Below are 23,104 nucleotides of genomic sequence, written 5' to 3'. Positions count from 1 at the left end.
TAATCTCAATCCAGTGGCTCCACAACGAGATGCTTTGACACCAGTCCAAACCCATCGAGGCCGAAGTCAAACCCTGCAACCAAGGGACCCAAAGGATCTGCTAGCTTCCTGACGCCTGCTGGACACCACAGGACACCACCAGAGATCCTGTATCTTTGTCCTAATATGTCAGAACTGTTTTGGTTGCATGAAGAACACCTACGCAAACGTTATGCCAGAAGTTTTAACATTGTGGCTGATTGGTGTACAATGGTAATTGGTGAGGATTATTCACTCTGCTATCTGGAGATTAAAGCTGATGTAGAATTTCAAGTATATTCCAAGATAAGGTGGTCTGCAACTACACATCAGGAAGTGCATTTATGTAAACTGACCTGGTATGACAGCAGCCCATGGGCCGATGTGTTTATAAATAATGTGTTTTCTACATTGCCCTCCTCAGACGGGAGGAAAATTAGTTTAAAAGATGCCTTCCCCCTGGGTGGGATCACCTAGGACAGAGAGAACACATGGGACAACAGGTTATTGCAACAAGACAAACAATTTACATGATCACAGTCAATTTTAAACATCATTACTGGTGAGTATGTTGTCCACACTTACTCTTCTATGAAAGGAAGGTACGTAAAAATGTCTGCTGGATGTAAACATTGACAGCAGTGTCACAGGAACTTCCTGGCTGGGGTTGTATATATATATGGTTTCAGCTCTTGGCAGCCCCAGTGGCCTGTAAAGACACAAAGAAGAACAATATACATGTATAATATACAGTATAGAAAGTGTGTACAGTGTATATAAAAGCATGTATATACTTGTCAAAAATTGCATTATTTATCAGAGCCAGAGGTCATAAAAACAGAAACAATCCTTAGCTTTTCTACTTTCTGACAGTCCTTCAGCTACACATATGTGGCACACCATTCTGTCAGAAGCCTAAGCTGAACACACATAAATCCATCTATCAGTAAGCTTATTCATGAAGCCTCTTCACTTAATAAGATCACTTTGCTGCCTCTTTAACCCTTCAGACCTGACGTAATAATATTCCTGTTGTATGTTGCTACAACTTATTACACACTATGAGATGAGTCTTGTAATTCTGTCAGTGTTCTAGTCTTTTAATAGCTCGTGTTTGCATTATGTCAATAAATGGAAAAGCTGTGAGAGGGAAATCAGTCATTTGCATCAAAGAGATGAGCAGCAAGTATTGGCATTTATTTTTAATCTGAAAAAGCCACTCATTTGAGAAGTAAAACCACATACACAAATAAGGACATGAGAAAGGCTATGAAAGGGTTAGAGTTACATCAGAACAAAGATTAGCTCTCTGGGTTTGACCATCATGAAGAACGGTGCATTAACCATTTATCTGAGCTGTGGGCTAGATCACAAGTTAACGGGTTCTTACAGGTAATCCTGCATTATGCATTTTAAGTGTGTGTATGACTTAATGCCACTACAGTTTAAATTTATTTGGATATACACAGTAGGGTGATAAAAATAACTTGTGTACAATACTGTGCATTCCAATAAACTACCATAAATACTACCACAGAGTCTTAGTTTGTGCTGGAAAGGTTCTGGTTCATTTGCATGCTGTGTTTCCATGTCACAGGGGATGTCGTTGCGTTGCTTTAGATGACTCTGTATTCTAAATGGATTTAATCTAAAATTTTTGAACCTCTTGTGCTTTGACAACCATATTTGAGGTACATGGAAGGTTTATGTTGATATCTACGTTTTGGGAAAACATTGTCCATACAGGCAGAGAATTGTTAACACTTTTATCTGCTGTCACAACAGAAAGTAGTGCTGCATGAACTGTTCTTGGAATGCAACAACAAACTCCTAGAAACACCAACAGAAGAACAGGTTATTCCAATCTGCACCTTCTACCACTTAAGTGACAAAAAGTTGACCTAGAGCTTGAAAATTTTTCTAACATCTGCACTGTCTGAACTGCTGCAACAACAAACATTTTAATTAGTATATAAATATGGTGGGATTTCGCTGGACTCTTTACTGCTGATATTACACATCATATCTACACAATGTTCTCTGTTTGGTCAATGCACAGAGCCATATGTAATTAGAATCAGGAAAACAGCAAGGCTGCTGTACTTCAAACATAGAAACAATGGATGCCAAGTAGCACATGGAATTTAGCTGAGGAGAGACTCCCAACAATTACAGTGGCATCAGTGGGTGGTCTACATGACTGCTTCTTTTCAGAATAAAACTAAGAACACAAAGGCAGCATCTTTACTGCTTTGTACTTATTTCAGAGTCAGATGCATGGATTACAAACAATTAGATTACGGCAATTCCAATTTAACATTTATTTCAACTGTAAATGGAACAAGACATGCACATCTTTATTGCATTTCCTAATAAGGACAAAGTACAGATGAAAACAGGCGCCTTAAAAGGTTCTGCCTAGATATCTATTAAACTATTCAAAATTATACGCAAAATAGGCATTATGGAGTATTAATAGACCTGAAAGATCTTCACCATTCTTGAGCCTCTCCGCAGCATATCTACAACACATTACACCCACAGTCATTTGAGACCTTTCTTCAAGCCTCTACTGACACTTCTTTCACTTCCTCTTTGTCAGTGAATGTGACTTTACTTTCACTTTAGGTGACTGAAGAGCACGTGCAGCAGAATTCAAATCAGGAGACAGCATGGTTTCATTAGATTGTCACTACTTTGTCTTTCCAGCTATCAATCTGGTAAAATGTGTAGTCTTTGGGATTAACTGTGCCTCTGAGTTTCTGCCTGACAAACACATTTCGCCTGTAAAATCATCAACTGCACTAGCAAGCCAAGCACATTTCAGCTGCAGCACAGATAATGTGTTGTGCTTTGGCTCATTTGCAGCTCCCCTCATCCATTTGACTTTACTATCCCTTTCCTACATGTTTATTTTTGTTCTGTATTGTTGTTTTGTTGTGCCAAAGTGCTTTTCCAATACACTGCAACACTAATTTCTCATCTTTGGGAGTCGGTACTACTTGCAGAGCTCAACAGCATAATTACAACTGTTCCCACAGTTCACGCATAAAGAAAAGAAAACCACAAGATGATGTGTGGAACACAGTCTCACTTTAATCGCAAGTGCAAATTCCCTCAAGGAGTTATTTTATATTTCCGCTGGGATTTTTTTTTTTGGCTATTTGCTTGCTTTCCGCATTCCAAATATATGATGTAAAATATGACAAAATAAATTCTGCTTGAGACAGTTTATTTTTAACAGGAGCAACGCAGACTGCTGTGGGGCCATAGTGTTATGTTTGAGAGTCTGTCTGTTTTAGGCAAACAGTAAAGTTCTTAACCCTTTGCACGGGAGTCTGAATGCTGAAAAATGCCATACTTGGACATCCTGCCTGTTTTTTAACGACGAAGGGCCCCCTGCTTTATGACACAATCCATTTCTGTAGCATTCACCACAGCAACAGATCACTCAGTGTGATGCCACTGTTGTATTTTCACTCTACTTCTGGCTTAAATGAATAAACAAGCATCACTGAAGACTATGAGACAGCAAAATAAAGTACATTTCGTCCCTGCAGAATGTGGTTGGATGTTTAGCTGAGGGAGTTTGTAATTTTTTACTGCAAAATGAGTACAATCAGTGCTTGTTAAGACACATCATATTAAAGCATAAAGTGAGAGCAGCACTTACTGTGTCCCAAACTCCAGCGCTGGGGGCTGAAAATGCAAAGGCCTCCCATTCTCCTGTGTATATGGAGAAGAGCTGTTGGACAGAGAAACAAGACAAAATCAAACATCCATTTTTGTACATTTTACTGTGCAACTTAGTACAAAAACACTTTTATTTTCGTTCCAACAGTGCAGTTAACTAAAAAGAAAATTATTACTGACCCATAGCAGCACTGAAAGGGGAAAATCATCATGCAAAGACTGGATGTAATGGATCAGTTTGAATGAAGTCTTGTGCATGGAAATCATTACACATCCCCCTCAAGATTGGTAAAAGGTTTAGATTAACTACATTTGACACAGTGACATAAAATTAGTAATACATTACAAAACTGAAGAAAACAATATTACACAACAGGAAAAGTAGCACGACTTTTATGTAATCATTCAGGACTTTCAACATAAAAATCAATAGTCTTATTATTCTGTAGAAGCCATTCAGTCTAACATCAAACCAGTTTTTTTAAAGCTTAGAAAAGGAAACAAAACCTGAAGGAATGTGACGGCATGGAAAGTGGTGTGTCATAATAATAAAATATCAGGAATCAGTACAGACAAGTGAGACAAATGGGTGTGTGATAAACTGGACACTTCTTTCAAAATTTTCTGCCAGAAATCTAAACATTCCCACGGCTAAAGTCAGATTAAATTCACGGCCAAATGACACAAATACTGCAGGATCAGTACGAGTGGGTCAAAACATGACAGCAAATAAAATCACAAAGGATGCACCGACATCACTTCCTGTCAGACCAAGTACAAGCACTTCAGTTCGGATTCTTAATAATAACATTATAGTTCTAATAATGAGGTGTTCTATCATCAAATGCATCCGATATGACTTGGCTAGCATGCAAACCTCAAAGCTAACTGCTAGTCCAAATATCAGTGGTGAAGCTGAAGGCCAAAATGTCCTATGACAAGCCACTGACGTGCTTTTTCATGAAGTTATGCATCAGACTCTCTGATGCAGTGACAGCTGGGAATCTAATACTTGAGCTCTTGGACACTAGGGACAAAATATCACATTATCGACAACTGCTGCTCATCAAGAGCGATGTGCTAGGCGAGAGCTTCTGTTATTTTTAAGACCGTGGGATGTCTCTGGACACTTTTCATTGCTCCTCCAGAGCTTGCTGCATACTCCAGTTCAGTTCAAGTTCATTGTATAACAAAGACATATTCTTAACAAATCACACTGGGCTAAAATACAGCAAAATGTTGCTGCTGGCTCATAATGAATGAATAATGAATGTACCAATGAAAAATAGGATGTAAAGTACGAGGAGGGGCGAATACTCTAAAGTTCATCTGCAGCCTGCACTTCATACAGTAACTACTCCTCTCTCACTGTCACTTCCTTTACACAAACACAAGCAGGCTCAGTGAAATACATTTCTCTATGAAAAAGCAGGGAGTGGCTATAATTCTCTTTAGCTAGCATCTTCTCTTGGCCAATATAGCTAGATAAAACTGGCTATTATTCACATTAATAACAGTTCCTCGTTCTGAATGCCCTCCTTTTACAGCTTTATGGGGTCTGCTGTAGAGGGCAGGGATGGATACAGAAGAGGAAGTGACTGATGTTGTGGCCACAGTGCAAGTTTCGAGACAAAACTGAAGGTGGTTGACATTTTGACAGCATATGAGCAAGTTGTTTCCATCTACACCAAGAGTGTCAAGCCTACGACCCGCGGGCCAAAACCGGCCCACCAGAGGGTCCAGCCCATTTTGCAAAGCGTAATAATTACATAGACAACAATAACTACAATTTTTCTATAAAAGTAACGGCTATATTAATTTGTTCACCCTACTGTCACAATTTTTCTATATTTCTTTATGTATAAATTTTATACATTTACAACGAAGAAGAATAACTTAACCAAGTTCCTTAATAGCTCCCACTGTTTCCCCTGGGTTGAAATGGCTGTGAGGTGGTGGGGTGTAGGCAAGGACCGAAGGCCCTTGCATCGGCGAGCGCCGCAGGCGTGAAGCAACTAGGGGGGTCTGGGGACATGCCCCCCCCGGAAAAATTTTGAAATTTGGCACAATTTGGAGCACATTTTGTTGTATTTGTAGCCATTTCCAAAAACTAAATTAAATAAAATTTTCATGTTTCTTTTCTAAAAATTAGTGATAGGGAGAAAATATGACAAATATAAACCCACTTGTCCTTGCGATCAAAACATGTCAACTAGTTCAGTCTATTATATTCTGGTCAGATTTCCACAAGCCATTCCAAAATGCCACATCAGTTCTTATTACAAATTTGAAAAAGATGACAAAGGACTTGAATCTGGAATCAAGTGGTGACTTTTACTTTTTTTCTAAAAACAACTACATGTTAGGTACCAAATTCCCACTTCATTTTTATTTATAATAAAAAGGTTATGTCATGACCTTCATTTTACTTAAAAATGTGAAAGAAAACTTCAACTCTGGGTTAACAACTGGTTTTCTGAAGGAGTTAGCTCTGTTTTCAAAACTGTTACCTTTTTGAACACAGAACTAGAATTTGAAGACAGAATTTGTTTTGCCATTGAATGATATAATTTCGGGCACTCTATAAATCATTTTATCAAAAGAAACTAGGAACTTTATATTCCGTTGAAATCATTTGCCTCGTTCGTGAGAACGGGTTTTGTCATGCCTAAATGTTTTAACGGGAGCCATTTTTGCAGTCACTGTCAATTCGTATCGCCGCGGACAACAAAACAGTAAGCAAACTCAGTAAAGGAAGCGAGATCGATGCCTACACTGCGTTGCTCACTTTATTTTGATGACATGCGATAGTTTTGATACTTAATTTGACATATGTCTGTGATACACATCTGCTTTTAGCCCCAAAAAACAAACCCATGGAGCGCTGCCGCTTCTTGTCCGCAATGGGGATGTGACTTGCTGTCTTCAGCCACGGTGAGAAAAGGCTGCCATTCTGGCTTGTTGATTTCAGCGGCGAATATACCGGACTTATGTGTCAATGCTTTCTAATATTTAGCATCACTTTTTTTTTTTGGCGCGGAGCAGTGAGGCGGCAATGTCGGCAAAATTGTAATGAGGCGGTGGCCTATACCAGCGAGGCGGCCCGCCTCATTGGCCATATAGGAGGGGAAACACTGAGCTCCCATTTATTTTCTATGGTGTGTCCGCCCATGTGGTGAGGATTACTACACAGATAAGGAAATGAAGGTAAATGTAAAATAATTTCTTGATCTTGACAAGCTGTTTTGATAATAAAGTAAAATACTACATTGTTTAGTTCCAGAAACCTGTGACTGAATGTGTTGTGCCTTGGTACATAGGTAGAATAGAATCACTTTATTCATCCCCGAAGGGAAATTCAATATTATATTATTCTGATATTATTCTGATATTCTGTGATCTATAAGTTGTAATGTGTAAATGATAAACTGAGGTATAATATTGTTGAAATTACACTTATTTTTCTTAAGAAAATTCATGTTTTGTAAAATGATAGCTCATTAAATGTAAACATTTTCAGAATGTACTTTTTGGCACTAAACAAAGGGACATGCTCCTACTTTAGTGGTCCGGCCCACTTGAGATCAAACTGGGCTACAAGTGGCCCCTGAACTGAAGGGAGTTTGACACCCCTAATCGACACTAACATGAGTCAACAGACAAACTTCAGAAAAAACTCAGTTTGAAAGCAGCCCAGGTTCACCTGACTCATTTTTGCATGTGTGCACACACCTGTGCATCTGATGACAGCAAACGCATGATATGCAGGCTTCGTCTTGTAATCTTGCATAACTTGAAAACACAACATGAGTTGCAAAAGAATTTCATGTCGAATACAAAGCTTGCCCCAGGGAACTCCCTTCCCTACGGTACTTTGATTAAGCGTTTTGGATATTAACTCTGTCCTGACACATCTGCAACATTGCTTTACATCCTGACAATTGTCAAATATTAACGGTTTAAAACACAAAATTCTCTGTATTGACATTTGACTGCATTTCTTTGATCAAGAGATTATTTTTTAAAAACATGACTTTAAACACTGTTCAACTGTGTGAATAAACATAAAAGGAGGAGAGCAGTCTCACATTTGCAAGTTTGGAATTTGATTATTATTATAAAGAGTTTTACAACTAAGGCGACGTTTCCACCATGACTGACGGCCCATATGGGACGTACGGTAACATAAAATAATTGCTGACACAGTTTCTCACTGCTGGGGCATGTCTCATCCACACAAATGGAAGGACGCAACTGTGAGATTTGCAATATTCTAAAAGAGAAATGAAGAATCTGTCATTAGAGCAGGAAAAAAAAAAACAACTGTCAAGCTTCTGTTGGAACAACTCCTACTTAAAAGGTGATTGGAAGCAGGCTTTCTTTGCCAGCAGCTTGCTGCTGCTGTTGAAAAGTACATTAAATAAATTTGGAACTAAACCAAAAAGACCCTTCAGGGCTATGAACTGTAAACTGAGGCTCATGTCAGAAACACTCAATATTCTACTAATGTGCTACAATCAATGTTGTAAAGGAAGAAAAATGCACCAAAAAAAACAGGCTTCTAATGATAATTAACATAAACAAACTGGTAAAGAAAGCCAGTTCTGTCCTGGGCTGCACCCTTGATCCTGTGGAGGTGGTGGACAGGAGGATGATGACAAAGCTGTTGTCTATGATGGAGGACACCTCCCACCCCCTGCAGGAAACACTAAGATCATTGGGCAGCTCCTTCAGTGACAGACTCTTTATCTCTTTATTGAAATATTAACGATTTAAAATACACATACAAATGACACAAACAAGGAACAGCAGGAAGATAAATCTTGTAAACGCTGTCCCCTGTGTTTCATTAAAAAAAAAACACATAAAACATAAAAAAGACTGCTTCACCCGCGGTGTCTAAAGGAGAGATATCACAGGTCCTTCCTTCCTGCTGCAGTCAGACTTTACAATCAAACCTACTCCCAGTAGTTCAGTTCACCCACCTACAAACTGTGCAATAAAAAATGTAAATTTTGCTGTAAATACTGCTTTTTTTTCTTCTTCTGAAGAAAATACTTTTTATTTATATATATGCACTGTGTGCATTGTGTGCTGCACTTTTTTATTCAAAATGTTCTATTTGCTGCTGTACACTGTAAATTTTCTTGCTGTGGGATTAATAAAGGTTTAATCTATCTATCTATCTATCTTAAGCTTACCAAGGCTCACTAAGTACAGTACATGGTTGATACGACACAATCTCAGAGTGTCAGAACTGGAACAGGGTGCAACGGAAAAGGTGGCTTGGTGTGAGTCAGTGTCAGTTTGTTACATCACGTGGATATGTGTGCATTGTTTGCTTGGAGAAGAGAGAGCAGCAAGATGCACCAACAGGAGAAGGAAAGCCTTGGTCACTAGCATCCATGTAGATGATACTTTGGCAACGTAGCCACATACACCACTTGATGTCAATAATTTTTCCTGACGTGTAGCCTTCTTCAGCAGTATAAGCCACACTGTAAAAATTGTTCAGGAATGGTTTGAGGAAGATGAAGGTGTAGCTTGGTCCTTTAAACTCTGCAGATCTCAATCTAGACAAGCATCTGCATGATGCAGAGAGTCTGCTGTTAACATCTTGGTACTTGATCCCACAGCACACCAGTCTCAGGGGTCAGAGCTGTATATGCAGCTCGAGGAGGACCTACATAATATTAATCAGGAGGTTTTAATGTTGTGGCTGATTCCTGCATACACTGCAGCTTGACAATAATAAAATTTCTTTCTTAGAGTATAATTAAGAATCTCACGAGAACCAATACTTCTGTAAAAGTCCAAACACTGATAATGTGATGTGTTTCTATGGTACTGAAAGCAATGAAGATGCCGTAGGTACTGGAGATACTGGACAAAAACACCAACATGTGGAATGGTAGCAGCCACTGCAGGTGTAGCAACAGGTGTCATGAACGGGGACATTATGCATCAGATGTTCAGGGACAAATATAGACCACCAAAAGCCAGCACGCAAATGAATGCAAAAGAAGAAACTCCTCAAACTAAACTAAACACCAAAGACCACATTCTCAGTGAGCAAGTTTCAGCAATGCTCTGCACACAGCATTCACAAAGGCTAACTCTATCTTGTTTAAGCTAACAGAGCAATAGCTCATAACTTGTGGGATCTGTTTATGACTTTGAGCATGTTACCATTTGTGTCAAATTGTGGAACTGAGCATGCCCGTACCAGAGCACTATGTGTAAAGCCGTTTTTGCTGAATCCCATAATAATTACATAATAATTTGTTTTGATTAATGTTTGTGTTGAATTTGATATTTGGAATCATGAAACTGAAGTAGGATTGGTTCTGACAACCACATTTCCAGTACTATCACATCCTGAAGTTAAAAAATTACAGAAATTAAAGTAATGTTAACGACGAACTGAGTGCTGCTGAGGCCACTCCTGCACAATTTTATGAAAAACTGTGGGCATGAAGTTAATGAGTAAACTGTGGTTATCACCACACAGAACGGTTTACAGAAAGATCTGAGGGCGCTGTACAGCTCTGTATCTTTTGTTTTAGTGTTTAACAGAAGACTTTTTACGGCTGGGAGGGAAAACTACAAACTTGACAAATGGAGCTGTTGGAAAAAAAAAGAAAAAGAAAAATGACTTTACACCCAGGTCCAGAACTGCTGTCACTAGCCACCCGTGCCAAAAATCTGCTGAACTGCATCAATTCCAAATGGTGTAAATCGGAAAAATAGCTGAAATGAAAAAGATTACAAACAAATCTGAAAACCCTTTTATCTTCCTTCCTCTATGGTGAATTAATAGCAGCTGACTTTTGCTGTTATGCTCTAAAAAGCATGAAAAAGAGGGGAAATAAAAAAGTGTGGACGTGCTCTGGAATAATTATTTGCAACGAGTATTGGGAGCTTGCAACACAGTTCAGAAATGTCCACTACTACATTGCTACGCTCTGTGTGCCATTTTCCTTTTCAAATACTGATGTTATGGTAACAGAGGTTTGTTACAAGCATGCATTTCCAGTTTTTAACGGTGAAATACTTTTGTTCCTTTTAAAACTATGAATTTCGTGAAAGTTTATTTATGCAGAAATTTCAAATGGAAAAAAGTAACATCACCATGCAAATGAATGTGTCACAAAGGAAACTGTGTAAATTACATGCAAATGAATGCCCAACAACTTTGCCAAAAACAAAAAACAACAAAACAACTAAATACTTCATTTGTCTTATGTTGTGACACTAACAAGATGTTTAACAGAAGGCCACCATAAAACATAAGCACAGTGCCATGTCAGCACTCAGAGTCCTGTTTGTTTGCTCTCTCTCTCTTTTTCAGAGATTACATTTCTTTATTTTCTATTTACTGTGCATCAGAAAGCTGTTCAAAAGTTGATGTTAATTTGTAGATTTATGCAGCAGATGCTGCAGCATATTGTTAGCAATGATGATAATTTTCTGCTTCTCAGTTATGACCACTCATTCACCTGCCCTGAAGGACTGAGTGGCCCTAATGCTTCATTGTTTTGAGCAATAAAATGGCTTCTCTTTTGACTATACTGCAGGTTGAGTAATAATATAACACAAGGAAACACAGGGTTATAACGTGATGAGAGGAACACTGTCTTCTGTGTTATATAACAAGTGCTTCTCTCCCTCTCTGGATCTGTACAGTTCTAATTGTTTGTTAATTCACTGCCTGTCAAACGGTATAACTTCAAACAGTGTTACTCGGAGTGGAAAACTGTGTGTGGGTGAGCATATGAGGGGTCAAATATGAGAGGGAAATGAGGTTGCCTGCCCTTGCAGAGGAGTCTTGTGTGACACAAAGAGTGCACATAGAGCGAGCCTTGTTGTCTGAACGTCAACAATTTCAACATACATGACCATTTATCTAATTAAAAGCACACTACTATGACAACCTGGGGAAAAAAAACTCTGTTAAAGACAATGTGTAGGAAACCATAATGTATATATGCTGACAAATGCAGATGCAAAATTAACTTGTGTCAACAAGCACAATTTTTTCAGTATTAAACTTCTTCTGCTTGATTGAATAAGTGTAATCAACATATAAAATGAAAGAAGGGATGAGTCGAATACATTAGATTAGATAAATCAGTGTCATGCAAAACTACTGTATTTCTGTCTTACAGAAAGTGTTTACAGAAAGGTTAAACATGGAACTATGATCTGTGAGAGGTAAAGAACACAACCGCACTAAATACTGATAGAAATGGTTAGCAATGGAGTAAATAATGAGATATAAATTATGTTTATTGGGATTGTTTTGGTTTCTTATGTTTTTGGATAATTAAACATGCCTCAGGTCAAACTGATGCAGGAACATTATAGCTGTTTCTGAGAAACGAACGTAACATAAAAGTTAAAATGCAAAGTGGAAAACATACTGCACTGACTTTAACAGTTGGTAGTGTGAGGTTCTCGTGTACTTCTTTAAAAGGTATTTAACTTGTCATTCATATTACTGAATTAGTATTTTCTGTAAATTAAACAGCAGCTGGTGTTGAAGACAAACCCAGCCTCTCAACAAGTGTACCACTGAGCTATAGTCCAAGGGTTCTGTCTGCCGCCACAGTACAAAAATAACAAGTTATGTTTGGTGCTATCTGATCCCCTGGATCTAACTCAAATAAAGTCGGTGTCAGCAGTGACCTCAGCAGTGGTCCAGGGGAGAGGTCAGGACCAGACAAGAGTTTAGGTCAACTATTGTTCACAGACATGTTTATAGTAGACAGGAAAACAGTGAAATCAAAACCACACGCCAGAGTATTAACAGCACACTGCAGTGAGGAGTCAGTTCATGCAAGAAGGATGTTGTAAAGGACATCATAAGAAATACCTGAGGGATAAAGAGCTAGAAAAGACAAGGAGATGAGATAAGACCTTTTTACACTAGACTGCATACATAAAGATATCGTTGACCTCTGTATCAGTCTTCTACTTCGCTCCTCACGCTGAGGGAGAGTGATGGCAGGTCTGACAAGTGCCTGATAACCCAGGCACGAGAGGCCTCGCAGCCCACAGCTCCGAAGGTCTTGAGGTCAACCAGCACTGCAAAGCCTCTTCTGCTTCTCACCTCTCCAGATTTAAAAATAGCCATATTCCCACACTGTTCAGCAACTGTCGGCCGCATGTGCACCAAATGAACTTCACATTAGACTTGAAAGCTTGTCCTTTTAAAGAGGAATACTCCACTAAGGCATTTGATATATTTTCAAAAATCCAACAGAACAGGACTTTTTCATTAAACCGAAGCCACCTGATAGACAACCACTTCTTGTAGGCTTTGTTTTAAGAATGTGTAATCCCCAAACTCAAAATATGATAACCCTGATGGCATCACTATGTCATTGTTAGGATTGTTTAATTCAGATTTTGGATAATTTTCTCCAAAGTCACAGAAAACATTAAAAACAGACATGTGAGTAATAGTCGCATTGTATGATTCATTCTATAAAACTGGTGGCCCTTAAACATACTTTCACTACATTACTGCCTACTTGCACACAATCTACACAGTTTTTAGCTTTAGTATATGTAATTATGTACATTCTGTGCATAATTATGCTTTTTTATTTTTGTGTGCTCTTCTCTTATTTCTGTATATTCTGTTTAATACACTGTTGGTTTCTTCAATTCTGCAACTACCAACCATAAGATGCATGTACTACAATATCAAATGGAGTATTAAAAACTCTGGCATACTTCAGTTCATTGCTATTTAATGCTAGCAGCAGCTTCTAGAGACATTTGTAGTGGATTTTTATTTTACTAGACTGCATTAGAGACATTCTTTTTTCAAATTCAGACATCATATTAGTGTCATAGCGTTGCCACAACTGCATGATCCAGTCAAGCTGGATAAAGCAACACAATCCAAACATCTTGCAGAGAGATGTTAGGGTACAAACAATCACAACGTGTGCTTCATACTTTGCCTGCTCCGGAATATGGCAGGCTGTAGTCTTTACATTCAATTTCCAGAGACAACCACGAAGCAGAAGGAGAAGCTAGAATCTGTGCATGATGTAAAAATATCAAACAGCAACAAGACTGCTGTGTTTCTGAGCAGACATCGACACCTCCAGCCTGTCACTGTATATCATGTATAATGTTCATATTTCGTTGAAAAGATTTATTCCCCAAACTATTTTCTGCAGGAGTAAAAACAGCTGGGAAAGACAGACCTTCCCCTCCTTTTTCTTTCAAGGAGTTCTAAAATTAGTCAGGAATTTGGTTCTGTGCCTCTGTAACACACGCCCCCAAAACTCTCTCTCCATCACACACCCCCTCACTCACCAACATAAACAACACAGCCTGCATACAGGGCGAGACTTTTAAAAGGCCCCTGTACGCCAGCTCGTTACTGTGAAACCACACCGCGTCATTTGTCAGTCTGAATACTAAAACATGTCACATATTAAGCAAACTATTTAACAGAGCCCTTCTCTAATGTTAGTGAATATGTTGCACCTTTTTCCAAACACCACTTCTTTTGTGCGCTAAATCACACAACAGTTTTTCCACTGGGCAGCGCACAAACCAAATTCACAATACAGCACAATACACCTCTAATCTACGCAGTGGAAGAGAAACACCTTTTCATGATACAATCTGGCACACAGGTGGAAACCTTTCATCAACTCCTTAAATTTGCTGAACCTATGTGTGACTTTCTGTGACCAGCGTTTGAACTAGCAAAGTAGGAAGGTTGGAACGTCTCTTGTGCCTTTTCATCCGGGGCAGCTGACTGTTATGAATGTGTAATGCAATACAAACGTGTGAAAAGAACCTACAGAAAGGGTTTCAGCCTTAAGCCGTTTGCAGAGAAAAAACGAAAAAAAATCTTACCTGTCTTCTAGCGGAAGACCGTCTTTTCTTCGCTCTTTCTCCACCTGATGATAAAAGAAAATACATGTTAGTATGGTCAAAGCAGTAAACTTAAACTCTTTTATTCAACATCAACACTGCAGTGCAGACTTGAAGTAATCATATTTAAAGGAAACTGTGATATATATTATCGGTATGCTAATCTGCCACCTGGCTATGACTGAGTGATTTTCATGTAGAAGAGGTTTACTGTACATTGATACAGCACAAACTGGACACCTTTCTGAAATGCTCCATTTTTGCATAAAATGTGATTTCACTGTACAGTGTGAACCAGGAAAACCAAGAAAAATTCTGGAAAATCTGGACTAGCCTCAGGGGAATAAAGCTGGCATTAAATCCTTTGCATCCGGACTCTAAATTAGGCAGCGATTCTGCCAGTCCTGGCGCAGTATACTGTAGCTCTCAAGAGGGAAAAAAATGCACATCCAGCTTGTCCACTAACATGTTCTCACCATGTACATGCAAGATCGATGTCACTGATGCAAAACTGCTGAGCAGTGACTAAAGATTTATTGATACCACACATTTTTAGTCATGCATATATTAGTCTAATTTAAAGGTGTAAAAGCAAATGAGTAAAATCCTAAAATCAGTGAACAATGACCTAGTTTTTCAAGTTTTCTATTTACTAAAAAGCACTAATAGGTTCGCATACTGCCAAGTAGAACTTTACTTGAAGAGAAATTTTACATATATCAGTGGGTAGTTAGTTGTATTCTGCAAAACAAAAGCCCAGAGTCACTACATCCTAACAAAATCCTTTCAAGGTCAATAGTAGGAGTTATTTTAACTCAATGAGACTTAGGGAAACATAACCATACACGAGTTCTGCTGGCGTGACAGCAAACAGCAGACAGTTAACTACAGTGTAGTACTTTATGACTGCCATGCATGGTCTGTAGAGATAAGCTCTGGTCTCTTCAAACACAGAAAACACAGTTTCCTTGAAAACAGTCTAGGGTCTATAGCTGTACAACAACATCAGTTTAGAACGTATGCAAGTTCAGTCTTTGTGAAATGTTGCCATGGTTCTGAACAGTTATGCTAGGGCTGCATGATACTGGAAATAACTGACACTGAGAGATTTTGTTTATTTGCTACAAAGAAAATGATTGTTAAAAGGCACAGGAGTTTTATTAGAGCATAATTAAGCCTTCTAGAATAATTTCTAGTCCAAACAAACTTTAATTAATTTGAAAAAGCTGAAAGATGCCTTTGAGTGTGAACTGTTTGGAGTCTTTCTCACATGGTGAGAAAATGGCAAAGACATCTGAAATAGTTTTTTGATTAAGACAGCATTCAGATCTAGCTTTGCACTCATCATACAGAGCCTTGTGGTGCTGAATTAAATGGCAGAATAAATTAGTCGAGTTGCCTCATTTAGTGCCAACATCGCAAGACACTGCTGAAAGTATAGCAGTGTTTAATCAACATCATCCTTTCTGTAGCCTGAATATTTCCATGTAACTGATTAGGGCTGCATGACTATGGTCAAAATGATAATCACAACTATTAAGATCATGAGTAATCTATCTCAATCATATGTTGCATTTAGGAACAAAAATGTTTCATTGCACTTTACTCGTAGTAATGGACGTGAGCTCAAGAAAAGTGAAGAGCTGAGCTGGCCTTCTACACTCACCACCAAACTATCAGAGGAATGGACTGTGCGGAGACAGATCATATCTGATGCTTTTTTGTTTTTTTAATTACAACCTACTGTTGTTGCTCTAAGGATGAGTTTCCATCGGTTGATCAAAAACTACATCTTGTGTGTCTAAGCAACTCCTTTTCTTGAAATCTTACTTGTTCACTGTTGTTTACAACTGCTGTCAGCTAATATCTTAATGTATTCTTTTTTTAAATCTAAAAGACGACTTCAAATTATGTATTTTTCCCCTATCACAGAACAACGTAACTCCGCACCTACTACAAATTATAACTATATTGGTAGAACTTTAATTTTTGGATATGAAAATGCATGAACATATTATGGTACAGTAATTTCCTTCTTTTATTTCACAGTGTCTTTTCATATACCTCAGACAGATGTACGACCAAAAATTATTTTCAAAGAGTGAAATAAGTTGTTGTAATTTACCCAAACTGAAACCAATTGATTTTATCTACATTTGTAGTTTTCTGTAAGTGGAGCTTTCTCTGAGCACAGCGAACATTTTGAATGTCACAAGGGTATTTCACCCAAGTTAATTTAATTGAGGAAAGCCTTAATCAGGATGGTGATTTTTACTGTGTTTATTTTGCCAGCCCTACAACTGATTTTGTGTTGAATTTTAACATCCAAAACTCTATTTCCAGTGTTTCTCTCCCGTCTCTTGCTCAGTTTACTGTACATACAGACTGCTCAGTCAAGCCAAGAAACTTTAAATTGGAGTAAATTATGTTACATCAAAAAGACTTCTCTTGTAGATCAGTTTTGGAAAATGAGAACCGTGTGAGTCCTGTTTCTTGTGTTGTAGCATGTGCTTGCCTTGTATTACAGGAAGTGCGACGACACTACTGCGCATGTGCACACTGCAATGTCGATGGTTTACTATAACTCATGCTGAACTTCACATCCTCGCTCTCATATTTGTAAACTACTCTACTACACCAAATCCTCACACTTTCATTAAAAACTATCATTCTTGCTGCATAGTGAACAAATGCTGACAAGAAATTAAGAAGATGACCCAAAATGTGAAAGAATTTTATACTCGGGTAGGTATATATTTGTCTCTGAGGGAATTGCTGCAAATCTAATAGCAGTGCAGCTTTATAATTATATGGATTTATAAGATTTTTGCAACAATGGAAAAATGCACCTCAGTTTTTGAGGTATGCAATTGCCTCAATTTTCATCTAGTTTGTGTATTTGTAAAATGTTTCTTAGGTATATTTTCAACTAATTTACTGTGTCTCATATATTGCAAAACATTAATAAATACACTAGTATTACATAATCTAATCTGCTAAATATGGCAGCAGTTACAGGCCACAGCTTGAAAACTTTCGGTTGCCGCAGCCTTTTTTCATTGTGTGCTCTATCTGCGATGCCTCCAGCACCTTTGAAGCTTGGCACATTAACGGCTTAACTGAACGAGACAAAACCAATTTTCCTGCTGAGTAAGCAAAACAATGAAATAACACTTGCTAATACTGCACACTGCAGCAGGTGGGCTATTAAACCATGACGAGGAATATTCAAAAGCAGAACGGTAGAATTTGTAAATGAAGTGGATTCTGGTTGCAGGGATTTGAAGATGAATGCGACAGTTTAAATATTTATGACAACTGTTTGTATACGACACACAAAACTCAAAGGGAAGAGGACAGAGATGAAACCTCGACTACTTTTGGAGTTCCTATAGGGCTGGAGGAGCCTGCATAGCATTGAGGTCAATCTAAAACATAACTCAATGGTTGTAAAAATCCCAGGAGAGGAAAATGGCTGCTATTATAAACTCATAATTCTACTAATGCTCACATTATCTGCTCAGTTTTGATATCCGCTGCCCGTGTTTGACTTTTGTTTTTAAATAAGCCACATGACACAGCATTTCCTGGATCACTACTACAAAAAGCCCAAAGCAGTACACACTAAAAAATGTCTAATTGCACTTTTTCTGACAGATGTTGCAATTTGCGATATATTATTTTTGTATAGATGTTTGAAATGTGATCAACTTTATCACACAAAGCGCCATCAAAAAGCATAATTGTCTCACAACAACAGCTTAAACTGAGACGTACGGTTAAATAACAAGACTGGACTTGTGTCAGTGAAAAAAAGTTTTAATCTGCTTGAAGTGCAAAATGTTGAATGACAGCATTAGTCTGACTATCTAATAGCTACACTTTCTGTATCCTAAATGGTAGCCTTTGCAATTTGATAATTTCGTTGATCCCTTCTGATTTTAAACCGATTAACTGTTCAGACCCACTACTTAACCAGCTGACCACCAGCAGAGCATAGAAGATGTCATGCTCTGTTTCACATAACCCATGTAACTGAGATAGTCGCTCCATCCACTGCTCAACATGACACTTAACAATGTTAACAATTCTGGCATCTGCCAATTGATCTCCAAGGTAGGGATGAGTAAACAAAAAAAGCACATCCAAACAATGATGTGCTCCCTCTAGCATTCATTTAATCACATTAATGATTGAGTAGTTTATCTGGCTAACATGGAGTATTCACTTCAATGCTATCTGTGTTATCAATAACCTCTGCATGCTTATATTGACTCTGTTAGGCTGATCTTATTAAATACAACGGCAAATTCCTATTCCTAGTATTTACACTGTTTGTCAAGCTGCACAAAAAGGCTCCAATCTCAATGTAGAAAAAGGTGACAATTGAAAAGTACTTCAGTTATCTGTTTTTGTGCAAAGTCTTGCAGAAAAATGCCACACCTCCCCTCAGGTAACATGACAAGTCAGCTGGTGGCCTCATGACAGGTTATCAGTCAACAGTCAACTCCTGCTGTTTGCACGCCTCATGCTCCACCATTACGTAATCACCACAAACGTCTACCTAGAAACTATCAGAAAATTGTATTGTTGATCATTAAAAAAAATGCACAACTAACTACAAAATGTGCAGACCACAGAAGCTGAGTGAAAAGATGAACAAACTGCACAGACTCGTTCCTGACATGCTCTCAGTGTGTTCTGCTGATTGAACTCCACAATGGTCACTATGTACAAAAGAAAATAAGGAGGAGCCACATGGCAGGTGGCCTCCCGATTTCTGCTTTCATTCCAGAGTTGAACTGCGCTTTCTAGCAAGATAATTGAGAGATTGGTGCATGCCTCTTGAAGACATAAAAACGTGAATAACATTATATAACGGAGCACAACTCAACTGTCTACTGAGTGAAGCCAGTGCTGATGCTCTGAGCCACACACGTGTTCATTCATACGGCTGCATTTGAGAGCTGTTCAATAGATATTTTCAATGCAAGCACACCCAAGAAAGAAAGATAGAAAGAAAAGAAAGAGTGATTACCTGGAGTGGGACTAATGGGTCTGCATCCTCTGGCTGCCAGACCTCAACCACGCTGGTGGACATCTGACTCAGGGCTTTGTGGGGAACGACAAACAGTTAGACTGCTGCACATTGCATAGGAAAAACACTGCATGATACCTTAGCAGACGATATAATAATAATGTAGCAATTCCTGTAGAGACATCCCTGGTTATTACAAATGAATAAACCGCAACGGTGTGCATAATAATCGCACAGACAAGTGAGGAAATGACTTCGCTTCGGCAGCCTGGACTGACAAAGGCTGTTTGCTAGCCGTTTGTTTAGCACGTTAGCTCGGCGGCTAACGAACTTGGCAAACACCTCTCCAGTGCTGTTGCTGCTGCGGTAAACACGGCTCTGTATCAAACATCAAGCTTTCAACTGTATTTACATTTATCACACCGACAGCCGTTAAGTGGCAAATTTAAACCCGCTATTTATCCGCTACTTCCCCCATCCGAGCAAGTTAGTTAAAAAAAATTAAACAGCACGGGCAGCTAGCATAAACTAACACTAGCAGGCTGATAAAACATTAAGCTACGACCGTCTTCCAAGTTGAAAAACATTAAAATATGCCTTAAACACCACCATCTCGGCATTTATTCAGACTATTCCCCACATATTTAGACAGTTGGAGAATCACTGGTGACTCGTTTCCCAGTGTTTGCTGTCAAGTCAGCCTAGCTAACTTAACGTACATTTTTTTTTCCCGTCGTGCTCGCCCCCCAAAGAGAAGAATAAAGGTGAGCACCAACCTTGGAGCTGAGCCCCTCCGTGCTGTACGCAGGGTAAAAGTAACTGTAGTATTCCCAGTAGTATGTTTATCCACGTTTTCCTGTGACAGTGGCTGCCTTGGTGGAAGTCCTGTAGCTCCGCCATGCTGCCCTCTCAGCTAGCAGCTTGCCTTGTGTGTCGCGGCGTCGCTCTTTCTTTGCCTCAGCAGTAGCAGTAGCAGCAGCTCCAGCAGCGGCTCCCTCCCTCCGTCCGTCCCGTCCCGCCCAGCCTGCTCCTCTCAGCGGACAGGGACGGATCACACTGGAGCCACTTCCACCAGGGCTGCTGGACAAGGTAAACCCCACAAATTCAGCAACAAAAGGCAAAATGTAAAGATTAAAGTGATGCAGTAGAGTTGAACACTGTGGCTCAGCATGACTATAGTTTTACTGTACAGCAAATAAAAATGCTACATTCATTTAGTGGCTTCCAGATTAACATAGAAAAAATGTTTGTCATGGTTTATGAAACAACAGTACATTAAACATTTAAACTTACTTAAACATTTAATAATCCATCGAGAATAATGACACACAATATATAAATAACAGCCTTATAATATAATTATGTGAATATATGTATATATAGCTATAGCATGTAGAGCCACTTTTTTCCAGTATTGGTAACACTTGCAAGCACTTCATTTTATGTATAATAAATTACTTTTTTATGATTTATGCATTGATGACCTTTGTTAAATTGCACAAAAAAACATGTTTGAGTTCTTGCTACTTATAGCCAAGCTTGTGCTGTTATTGTATGCCTCCAGAACGGCTGCTGCACCAGGTAAACCCAACAAATTCAACAAAAAATAAATGAAAATGCAACAACTAACAAGCATAAAGTAATGCAGAGATGTTGAGTATTTGGCTCAGCATGAGTAAAGCTATGCTGTACAACAAATATAAAAGACATTTTGTATGTTTACTACATTGATTTGTTAGCTATTATTATTATTGTTTTAACTTTACAGACTAAGATTTACGTAGAAAACATGTTTGTCAGTTGGTTAAAGAAGCTCAACACAAGACAAAACAGCTAAAGTTATCTTCACCTCAACCAATTACACCATTAAGAGTCTACTTACTTATTGATGCAGAGAGAAATAACTCATATACTATTAACAGCATTATAACATTTAGTAAGATCATGTATTAAGTTAATCATCAATCAAATAACAACAAACCTGACTCAGTTACACCAGTTCTATCAGTAGGAATGGGCCGAAATTCCAGCAAACTATTGTGAGAAGCTTGTACAATACAATACAATAACTTTATTTATCCCCAAAGGGAAATTGAATTGTCTGGGGTCTCATCTGTTTACTTTGTAATTAAACAATCTTATTTCTGATGGTAAAAAAAAGATTTTCTAAATCTTTCTGTTCTGCAGCGCTGGGATAGGAGCCGTCCACCATGTTTGTTGCTCATTGAGGCAGATATAAAGAAGATGATCCATTTTTCTCAGAATAGCCTCCACCTTGCTCAGTGCACCTCTCTTCACCTCATCCTCCAGTGAGTTCAATTTGATTCCAACATGGAATCAAATTTGTGAAAATTTGTTCCACAAATTCAAATTTGTGGAAGGATTCCCAAAACATTTGGCCCAAGTCATAGAGTAGTAGTTGCAGGCAATACTACTAAATAGTTAGGAAATGTATCTAAACTTCTGACTTTGAATAAAGTAATAAAAAATGCTCTAAAAAATTCTCTCTCTTATTATTCTGGCATTTAACAAATAGAAATTATTTTGGTAATCCAAACTGACCTAAAACAGGAAAAAGATAGTCTGATTAAATGTCAGACAATGAGGAAAAAAATAAAGGTTATGTATCTTTTTATAGTGTACATAAACATCTGGTTCCAACTGTATATTCAATAGCTACTTTAAGATTTTTACAGTGAAAAAACACAGAAGCTTATAAAATATAAGGCACTGATTGAGATTAAACTAAAGGTTTCTGATCTTTTTAACTTGTGACCTCTTAGAATAGCTATGAAAAATATTAAATTATTATTATAGATCAGCTTTACAAGTAAAAAGCTGCATTATCAACAGTCCAGTAACACATTTTACAATAATTTCTCCATCACAGGGGACATCGTATGGCAGAGCCAGGACTTTTTGATGATATTTCTTTAATTTACTCAAGTAAGTAGTAAACATTTGTACTGATACTTCAGTAAATCACCACTGACACTACTGAAACACGGGGAAACGCCTACTATTACACTTGAAATGAGTAAAAACCAGTTTTAAACCTACTTCACAGAAACACTTAAAAATACATGCAATCAGCGCTCTTTATGCAGCAATTTGATGTCGTGTATTAGTCTGTGGTTATTTATTTAGGTTGTGTGAAAGTCTTTGTCAGCCAAAGTACTGCATTGTTGTTCTATTTTGAGAACAAGGCACGTTTAACAAACGAAGCTGCAATTAGTAGGACTCTAAGTGAGCTAAAACTGTTCAGCGTTGGAGCAGGGCCTTGACACTCAGCATGTCAGACTCATGAATCACCGGACTGGTCGGGCATGTACGCGCATGAATCCTCACTCAGGTTGCTTTTCTGTGGGTGTGTCTTTTCCCTCAAAAGAAACTGCAGCTCGGCATTTAGAACATTTATTTATTTTTGTTGTTAGTCATTGGTGCACTTCG

The 23,104-nt window shown here is 38.3% G+C and overlaps 1 protein-coding gene across 5 annotated transcripts in view; it reads right to left on the bottom strand.

Annotated features, from left to right (window-relative positions):
• tmem131l (transmembrane 131 like) overlaps window positions 1–20,677 on the bottom strand; it is a 42,573-nt gene extending 21,896 nt beyond the window's left edge. For 3 of the 5 annotated variants that reach the window (XM_051945334.1, XM_051945335.1, XM_051945336.1), the window contains exons 1-6: window positions 20,431–20,677; window positions 19,655–19,728; window positions 14,599–14,642; window positions 3,692–3,763; window positions 604–727; window positions 375–491 (exon numbers count right to left, since the gene is read on the bottom strand). In XM_051945334.1, the coding sequence (XP_051801294.1) occupies window positions 375–491; window positions 604–727; window positions 3,692–3,763; window positions 14,599–14,642; window positions 19,655–19,728; window positions 20,431–20,554 (555 nt within the window). In that variant the 5' untranslated portion in view covers window positions 20,555–20,677. The remainder of the gene's footprint in view (window positions 1–374; window positions 492–603; window positions 728–3,691; window positions 3,764–14,598; window positions 14,643–19,654; window positions 19,729–20,430) is intronic. The other 2 variants (XM_022212496.2, XM_022212497.2) reach the window with 1 other exon arrangement.
• Window positions 20,678–23,104: the final 2,427 nt, after the last annotated feature.

This window comes from Acanthochromis polyacanthus, chromosome 3 (genome assembly GCF_021347895.1).
Source record: "Acanthochromis polyacanthus isolate Apoly-LR-REF ecotype Palm Island chromosome 3, KAUST_Apoly_ChrSc, whole genome shotgun sequence".
NCBI classification, from domain to species: Eukaryota; Metazoa; Chordata; class Actinopteri; family Pomacentridae; genus Acanthochromis; species Acanthochromis polyacanthus.
The sequence above is the reverse complement of the archived record's forward strand: the minus strand, read 5'-3'. Positions and strand labels throughout refer to the sequence as shown.